Below are 9373 nucleotides of genomic sequence, written 5' to 3' on the forward strand. Positions count from 1 at the left end.
AAAAATTATTAGGGGTATGGAACGGTTTCTGTATGAGGAGAGATTAATAAGACTGGGGCTTTTCAGCTTGGAAAAGAGACGGCTAAGGGGGATATGACAGATGTCTATAAAATCATGATTGGTGTGGAGAAAGTAGATAAGGAAGTGTTGTTTACTACTTCTCATAACACAAGAACTAGGGGTCACCACATGAAATTAATAGGCAGCAGGTGTAAAACAAACAAAAGGAAGTATTTTTTCACACAACGCATAGTCAACCTGTGGAACTCCTTGCCAGAGGATGTTGGGAAGGCCAAGTCTATAACAGGGTTCAAAAAAGAACTAGATAAATTCATGGAGGATAGGTACATCAATGGCTATTAGCCAGGATGGGCAGGGATGGTGTCCCTACCTCTGTTTGTCAGAAGCTGGGAATAGGCGACAGGGGCTGGATCCCTCGGTGATTACCTGTTCTGTTCATTCCCTCTGGGGCACCTGGCACTGGCCACTGTCATTAGACAGGATACTGGGCTAGAAGGACCTTTGGTCTGACCCAGTAGGGCCATTCTTATGTTAGAAACAAAACCAGGTTTGCTGTCTGAAGGGTAAAGACTTTGGATTATTTGAAAAGCACTGTGCAAAGGCAAGGTCCAAGGCCTCAGTAGTAGAGGGCCAGGGTCTGAAACCTTTCTTCCTGTTCCGGACGTCCCCACTCAACATAATTTGAAATGGGTATGTACCTTTATTAGATAGATAGATAGATAGATAGATAGATAGATAGATAGATAGATAGATAGATAAGATCAGATGATAGATTAGATTGATCGATCAATCATTGTTTGCATTTGTCACCTTGTGTTACATCTTTGGATTCTTAGAAAATACCTTGCTCTGGCTGAGTGTGTCCCTCAAGGCCTCTTTCACCTGTTTGTTCCTTAGGCTGAAGATGAAGGGGTTGAGCAGAGGGGACACAACGTTGTTAAGAACAGCCACAGCCCTGCTCAAGTCCAGCCTGCTGCTCCATGTGGGCGTGACATACATGAAAATGCAGCTGCCATAGGAGATGGAGATCACGGTGATTTGAGAGGCGCAGGTGGAGAAAGCTTTCTGCCTCTCGGCCGTGGAGGGGATGTGCATCACCGTGGAGATGATCTTGAAATAGGAGAAGACAGTGACGGCTAAAGTGCCCAATATGCTGCCTGTGGCAAAGAGGAAATGCAGGAGTCCTAGGAGCCAGGTGTCTGTGCAGGCAAGTTTAAGCAATTCAGAGTTGTCACAGAAGAAATGGTTAATGATGTTGGGGCCACAGAATGGCAACCGGAACAATAGAACAAGTGGGACGAGCACATACCCGAAACCAATAAGCCAAGAGCCCAGCACCAGCCAGTTACAGAAGTGACTGTTCATGATGGATGTGTATTGCAGGGGGTTGCAGATGGCCATGTATCGGTCAAAGGACATGGCCGCCAGCAGGAGAAACTCAGCAGTGCCCACAGTGAGATAAAATAAACATTGTGCAAAGCACCCAGCCACAGATATTGACTTATGACCCGATGCCAGGTTGAACAAAACTTTCGGGATGGAGGCCAAGGTGAAGCTGATCTCCAAAAGTGAGAAATTCCTGAGGAAAAAATACATGGGCGTCTGGAGGCGCCGGTCCACCAGAGTGATGGAGATAATGAGAATGTTTCCAGCTAAGGTCAAGACATAGGTGATGAGGAACAAAACGAAGAGCAGGATCTGCAGCCAGCGAACATCTGTGAAGCCCAGAAGGATAAACTCTGTCACTGCAGTTTGGTTCTCCATGGTGGCTGCTCACTTACACTGTGTTTGAATAAAAATACAAATTTCAAGTGATCTACGATATTTAGCAATGGATCATCTAGAGAACTTGTGTTAGAAGTAATAAGTTTTACTAATGTAGCTCTGATGTTGCAATGCCCTCGTTTAGATGTATGAAATCAAGGTCTTGCAATGAAACCGAGCATGGTGATTGCTTGTTATGATTGTTACCTGCAGCAAATGCCCAACACTATTTCCAGTCCCCCTTTATTTATTTCCAATTCCCATGGTTCTTTTCCCACTTCTACTGGTACTGCAATTCCTTCAGAGACCAATTAGCTAATGAGTGCTGCAGCATCCCTGAGGATACCAGGACAAACTCAGAAAGTTTGGGGCTTTTTTTTTTTTGGTCACAGCTTTACTGTCTGAAAAGAAAACAAATGGCTAGAACATAAGGAAAACAATTCCATCTCTTTTTTTGCTTTTTCTTGCCCCCAAAATCATAGAATCCTAGAAATGTAGGCATGGGAGAGACCTTGAGTGGTCATCTAGTCCAGTCCCCTTCCCTGAGGAAGAACTAAGTATTATCTACACCATCCCTGACAGGTGTTTGTCTAACCTCTTCTTAAAAACCTCCAATGTCGGAGATACCACAACCTCCTTAGGCAATTTGTTTCAGTCCTTAACTAGCCTGATGGTTAGGAGATTTTTCCTAATGGCCAGTCTAATCCTCCCTTGCTGCAATTTTTGCCCATTACTTCTTGTCCTGTCCTCTGTGGGTAAGAAGAACAATTTATCACCCTCTACCTTACATAACATAAGAACATAAGAAAAGCCATACTGAGTCAGACCAAAGGTCCATCTAGCACAGTATCCTGTCTTCTGACAGTGGCCAATGCCAGGTGCCCCAGAGGGAACGAACAGAACAGGTCATCATCCACTGATCCATCCCCTGTCGCCCATTCCCAGCTTCTGGCAAGCAGAGGCTAGGGACACCATCCCTGCCCATCCTGGCTAATTGCAATTGATGGACCTAACCGTAGGCACTTAGAAAATGCTTGGCCACAGATGTCCCTCAGACCCTGTTTGACTTGTTCTTTGTGGCGAGCGTAAATGTAGGGGATAAACAGCGAGGCCAACACACAGTACAGAAAAGACACATCTTTGTCAAAGTCCCGAGTGCCCCGCTGACCTGGTCGGATGTACCTGAAGATGGCGCTACTCTACAATATCACAACAACCGTGAGGTGAGCAAGCAGATTGAAAAGGCCTTTTTCCTTCCTGTGGTGGACGTGATGCGCATGATAGTACAGATGATACAGCCATAGGAAATTATGGTGACTGTTAAAGTGCCAGGTAAGACCACTACAGCTGCAACCAAGAGCATTACCTCAATGTGTCCCTGCAGGAGAGTTGGAGCAATGCGGCTGTATCGCAGTAGAAGTGGTTTATGACATTGGGGCCACAGAACGGCAAGAACACAACCATAAATGTTGGAGGAAAGGTTAAGAGAAAACTCATCACCCAGCAGCCCAGCACTAACTGGAAGCAGATCCTGCCATTCATGATGGTGCTGTAACACAAGGGGCGGCAGATAGCCACATAGCGGTCAAAGATCATGACAACTCCCATGGCAAAACATAGAGGCACTCAGGAGGAAGAACAACAACAGTTGAAGGAAACAACCAGGGAGGGGAATAGATTTTCTCTCTGTCAGGAGGCTGTAGAGGAACCTGGGCATGACGACGGAGGTGAAGCAGATTTCCAAGAGGCAGAAGTTGCTGAGGAAGAAGTACATGGGGGACTGGAGGCGATGGTCCCTGAGGGTGAGGGTGACAACAATGATGTTTCCCATTATGGACAGCAGGAAGACAACTAATAGAACCACACACAGGATGATGTTTAAACGACGGTTGCTGGACAAGCCCAAGAGGATGAACTCCTCCACAGTGGTCTGGTTCTTCGTTTTTGGCTCATCTTTAAAGAAAAAAAATACAAACATCAAAACCAGAGTGGATAGCACCATGGGGACAGAATACGCTCAGGGGAAACTCCATGTCTAAATAGAAAACATCTCTTCAATGGGAGGTCGGTGCCCAGCAGACTTGGGTTCTATGAAAAGATCCTGACAGAGAAATTAGAACCGAGCAGAGGATCTCAGAGGACAATCACTGATAATTGCAAAGAGGGCGGGAGAGAGAGAGCTGGAGGGGAAGGAAAAATGAAAATATTTTCTTTTTAAAAACCATACATTTTAACTTTTTGTTCATAGAAACACAGATTATAAATCTAGAGGGCACCATTCTGATAATCTAGTCTGATCTCCTGTATAACACAAGCCAGAGACCTTTCCCTGAATTAACTCCTGTTCTGCCCCTCCTTTCGAAAAACATCACATTATCATTTTAAAAAATGTGATGGTGGAAAATCCACCGCAAAGCTCAGAAAGTTGTTTCAATGATGAAATGCCCTCACTGCTAATTTTTATTTGTTTGTGTTCTTTCCATCTCATTGATGAAAATATTTAAAAGTACACGACCAAGAATCGACCCCAGTAAAAACATACCCACTCAGTGATGATTGCCCTGATACATTTCCATTTGGAGTCCTTTCACTTAGACACTGTGTAATCCATTTAATGTGTACTGTGTTAATTGTGTATCATTCTAGTTTCTTAATCACAATGTCAAAAATCTAATCAAAAATAGTATCTGTCTTTAGAAAAGGGGAAGAAAGGGACATGGGGAATTATAGACCAGTCAGCCTAACTTTGTTACCTGGAAAGATACTGGAACAAATTCTTAAACGATCAAATTTAAAGCACTTAGAGGATAATAGGGTTTTAAGTAACAGCCAGCATGGATTTGTGAAGAACAAATCATGCCATACAAATCTAATGTCCCTTGGCACAGTTACTGGCCTGGTGGATAGTTGGGAACCTCTAGATGTGATATATCCTGATTTTAGTTAATGCTTTTGACACAGTCCCACATGACATTCTCACAGGCAAATTAGGAAAATGTGGTCCAGATGAAATATAAGGTGGGTGCAAAATTAATTGAAAGACTATACTCAAAGCACAGTTATCAATGATTCACTGTCAAAGTGGGAGGACCTAGCCAGCGGACTCCCACAACAGTGTGTCCTTGCTCTGATACTTTTCAATATTTTCATTAATGACTTAGATAATGGAGTGGAGAGTAGGCTTACTACATTTGTGGATGACACCAAGCTGGGAGGGGTTGCTAGCATTTTTGAGGACAGGATTAGTATTCAAAATGTCCTCTCCAAATTGGAGAGGGATAGCTCAGTGGTTTGAGCATTGGCCTACTAAACCCAGGGTTGTGAGTTCAGTCCTTGAGGGGGCCATTTAGGGAGTTGGGGATTGGTCCTGCTTTGAGCAGGGAGTTGGACTAGATGACCTCCTGAGGTCCCTTCCAACCCTAATAATCTATGAAATGTACAAGTTGAAATTCAATAAAGACAAGTGGAAGGTACAACACTTAGGAAGAAAAAAAAATCCAATGCACAACTGCAAAATGGGGACTAAGAGGTGATACTGCTGAAAAGCAGGTAGGGGTCAGAGTAGATCGCAAATTGAGCATGAGCCAATAATGTGATGCTGCTGCAAAAAAAAGGCTAATATAACTCTGGGGTGTAATAATATAGTGGTGTTGCTGTAAGACTTGGGAGGTAATTGTCCCACTCTTCTTGTCACTCGTGAGACCTGGGCTGGACTACAGTGTCCGGATCTGGATGCCTCACTTAAAAGAAAGATGTGGACAAATTGGAGAGAGTCCAGAGGAGAGAAACCAAAATGATACAAGATTTAGAAAACCTGACCTATGAGGAAAGGTTAAAATAAACAAGGCCTATTCAGTTTTGAGAAAAGAAGACTGAGGGGAGACTCGGTAACAGTCTTTAAATACATTAAAGGCTGCTCTAAAGAGGACAATGACCAGTGGTTCTTCATGTCCATTGAATGTAGGACTAGAAGAAAAGGGCTTAATCTGCAGCTAGGGAGATTTAGATTCGATATTAGAGAAAACTTTCTAACATGAAGGATAGTTAAGTACTGGAATAGGTTACCCCAGGAGGTTGTGAAATCCCTGTCATTAAAGGTATTTAAGAGCAGGTTAGTCAAAGATTTGTCAGGGGTGGTCTAGGCATACTTAATTCTGCCTCAGCACAGGGATCTGGACTAGATGACCTCTGGAGGACCCTTCCAGCTCTTCCTTTCTGTGACTCTGTGTCTTTCTGTACCACGTCAAATGCCTTGCAGAAGTCGGAGATTATCACCTCTATCAATCAAACTTCTAATCACATCCAAAAAAAATTCCAATTACTTTTACAGAATTTCTTTTCCATAAGCCCATGCTGATCGGAATTAGTTCTATTGCCCTCCTTTAATTCTATATTAATCAAATCCCATATTAGCCGCTTTGTCATTGTGCCCAGGATTGATGACAGGGTCACATTCTTGTCCACCCCAAAGAACTGTCATAGCAATTATCTGTCCTATTACACCCCACCCTGAAATCAGACTCTACACCCAAAGGTAAGTTGTCTGTATCTTTCTGCTCAAGGGATAGGTGGCAAGATAGACAGCTCTGCTGCCACTGAAGATAACGTCATTGGTTTTCAAAGTCCTATAGAAGTGAATGGGAGATGCTCATGTTTCTCTGTGAGCTATTGCTTCAGGCTGGTTTTGGATTCAGGTATACATTGTTCTAACATGACACATGGGTTACTAATTAGGAAGGATTTATTCTAAATCCCTGGTTTCATAATTCATTCCTTTCCCGCATAGACACCCGCCTCCACTTGTATTGAATAGAAGCAAGTTAGAATGGCTAGATTTTAAAATCAGTCAGATCACCAGCTTAGACCATCAGGATCGGATCCAGAGCTCTTCAAAGTCAATAGAGAGTTTCCCGTTGGCTCTAGTGGGCTCTCGGTCAATGCTGCTAAGATTCTGGTGTCCGTGCAGAGGGAATTACAGAGTTGGAGACTGGAGCATGAGGACACACATGTTCACCTACAGGGATGGCTGCTTTCTGCATCACAAACAGAACCTGTCTTTTTTTTTCCCCAGAGAACGTCCTGTGTGCATCTCCAAACCCTTCCTCTTTCAACAATATTTCTCTAGGAGTTTGAATACACGGTGCATGACGGCCCCTTCTTCCTCTGAGGTGCCCATTTTGCAGTAAGTCAGATCATCTCTTTGGTTGGGTTTACAGCTGGGGGTTGTAGAATTTTTTGCAGGGTCTTGGGCTCCAGGACACCAGCCATAACTTGACCAACAAAATGAAATCAATCTTAAAGCTTCCTAATTAAATATATCCCATTAAGGGATTCCAAAGATAATGGTAGCACCATTCTGTATCCTAAGGTGAAAGCAAGCCTCAAAGACTGATACCTTGCAAAAATCTGCAAAACCACCACATTGTTCACCTTCAAATACATATCACCAATGCCATGATAACTAGGAAACAATAAAGATTATCATCTGCTGTGTGCTACTGTTGCTTATCAAATTTACCATCATGTTCTCACTTCTATATCTATTCTCCTGTCCCCCCAACTATTTGATTATCATATCCATGTCTATGTGTCACATTTCACCCCTATACTAGGAGAGTGACCCTCTTTGCCTAGCCCAGTGGGATTGGGATCCCAGCCAGGGGATCTCAATCTCATAACACAAAACAAACAGATTACCCAACAAAGCTCTTTGGATCATGATTTCGTTCAAAGCCCCCCTGCAATCACACCCGGTGCATTCTCACTCACACTCAGCAATGATGGAGACCTTAAAATTACATGGAACATGAACCAAACTACTTCCCAAAGCCTGCAGGTGCTGAATTGAGATGCTCCAAAATAGGTCTGTCGATTTATGGCTATCTGTACAACAGGACACTGGGATAAACTTGGGTGGTCTGTCAAATAATCCCTCCTTTTCCAGGTCCCATTTATGAGTTGTAATCTCCGGTATTCTCGTCCCTCATTGCTGGGTGGGACCTCTGAGTTTACTAATGAGTTTGCTGACAACATTCAGAGAACTCACGTCTGATCCATTCTACTGAAAGTTTTAGGAAAGAGCAGGACAATGTTATGTCTCTCTCTCTTCCACATGGAGAAGTCAGTGGGTTCTGTCACCATCTCCCATCTCACTTGTTTTTGTGGCAAAATACAGAAAAGTTACAGAAAACTTGGACAGAGTTAGATGCCCATATGACTGATGGTGTTGTGTTTAACGTATGAGAACAGGACTCTTAGAAAGCAGTGTCCAATTCCTGCTTTAGCCCCAGACCTCAGGCAAGTCACTTAGGTCTGGGTTGTTAAAGATATTTAGGCACCTAGTGGGATTTTTTAAAGCAAGTAGGCACCTACCCCCCTTTGAAATCAATGCATTTTAGGTGACTTGGTGAAAACCCCATTAGGCACCTAAATCCCTTAAGTCCAGCGTAAGTGCCTTTGATAACCTCACACTACAGAGACGCAAGAGTGGCTACTATCCCATTTTGACAACGGAGAAGTGAGACAGAGTGAGAAAGCTGGGACTTTGAAAGGATTCGGGCACCCATCACACCCTGAATTTCAGTGCCATGTGGGGTACAAACCAGCTCGCCTGAGAGACATGCTAGATTCTTAACCACAACCATAGAATCATAGGTTTAGATGACCCTTCCGGTCCCTGCTAGTCCAGCCCCCTGCCAAGATGCAGGACTTGTTGGGTCTAACCCATCCCAGACAGATAGCTCCAGACTCCTTTTGAAAACCTCCAGTGAAGGAGCTTCAGCAACTTCCAGAGGCGTCTGTTCCATTGTCCTGCTGTTCTGACAGTGAGAAAGATTTTCCTGAGATTTCATCTAAATCTGTGATGTTGTAGTTTGACCCCATTGCCACTCTGCTCCGCCGGCCGCCCTGCCAGCCACTTGCCATTCTGCTCCGTCAGCCTCCCTGCCGACAACTTGCCACTCCGCCCCGCTCCGCCGGCCGCCCTGCCGGCCACTTGCCACTCTGCTCCGCTCCGCCGGCCGCCCTGCCGGCCACTTCCCACTCCGCTCCGCTCCGCCGGCCTCCCTGCCGGCCGCTTGCCACTCCGCTCCGCTGGCCTCCCTGCTGGCCGCTTGCCACTCTGCTCTGTCGGCCACCCGCTCGCCACTATGTTCTGCGCTCTCTTGGATGTCTTGAGGCCCCCCACTTAACACATCTCCGTGATTTCAGCTCTTAGTGGGGGAGCCCTAATGCCTAGGCCTGGCTATCAGTGATTTCAGCTCGATTGGTGTGCAATAAGACTCTCCATTGAGTTTTTACCAGGTCTGCAATTACACAGTGGAGAGAGGAAGGGTCAACTGGTGCCTAGGACCCCTAGGCTGGGCCCACACCCCCAGGTACAAGTACCTACATCCAGCCTCTCTCAACTCACTGGGCTTTGGCACCCATGTCCCCTGCCTTGGGAGTGCCATTTCTCTGAGGGTGAGTCCCGCACTCAGGGCATGCCAAGCACAGTTCTGCTGCCCTTGATTCACACAACAAGGATAATTCCCCTGATTACTCCTGCCCCCAATAAGAAAGCGACTTGTGATCCAACACCAGCCAAATA

General features: G+C 45.0%; 1 protein-coding gene and 1 pseudogene across 1 annotated transcript; both read right to left on the minus strand.

The window, feature by feature from the left end:
- Positions 1 to 837: 837 nt before the first annotated feature.
- On the minus strand, positions 838 to 1785 carry LOC135886419 (olfactory receptor 6E1-like). Its single transcript, XM_065414173.1, has one exon. It carries the CDS (start codon positions 1783 to 1785, stop codon positions 838 to 840), a length of 948 nt encoding a protein of 315 aa, XP_065270245.1.
- A 962-nt stretch (positions 1786 to 2747) lies between these two features.
- LOC135886420 (olfactory receptor 6C75-like) lies at positions 2748 to 3787 on the minus strand (annotated as a pseudogene).
- Between the last annotated feature and the right edge of the window lie 5586 nt (positions 3788 to 9373).

The sequence above is a fragment of the Emys orbicularis genome, chromosome 12, assembly GCF_028017835.1.
Source record: "Emys orbicularis isolate rEmyOrb1 chromosome 12, rEmyOrb1.hap1, whole genome shotgun sequence".
Lineage (NCBI taxonomy): Eukaryota > Metazoa > Chordata > Testudines > Emydidae > Emys > Emys orbicularis.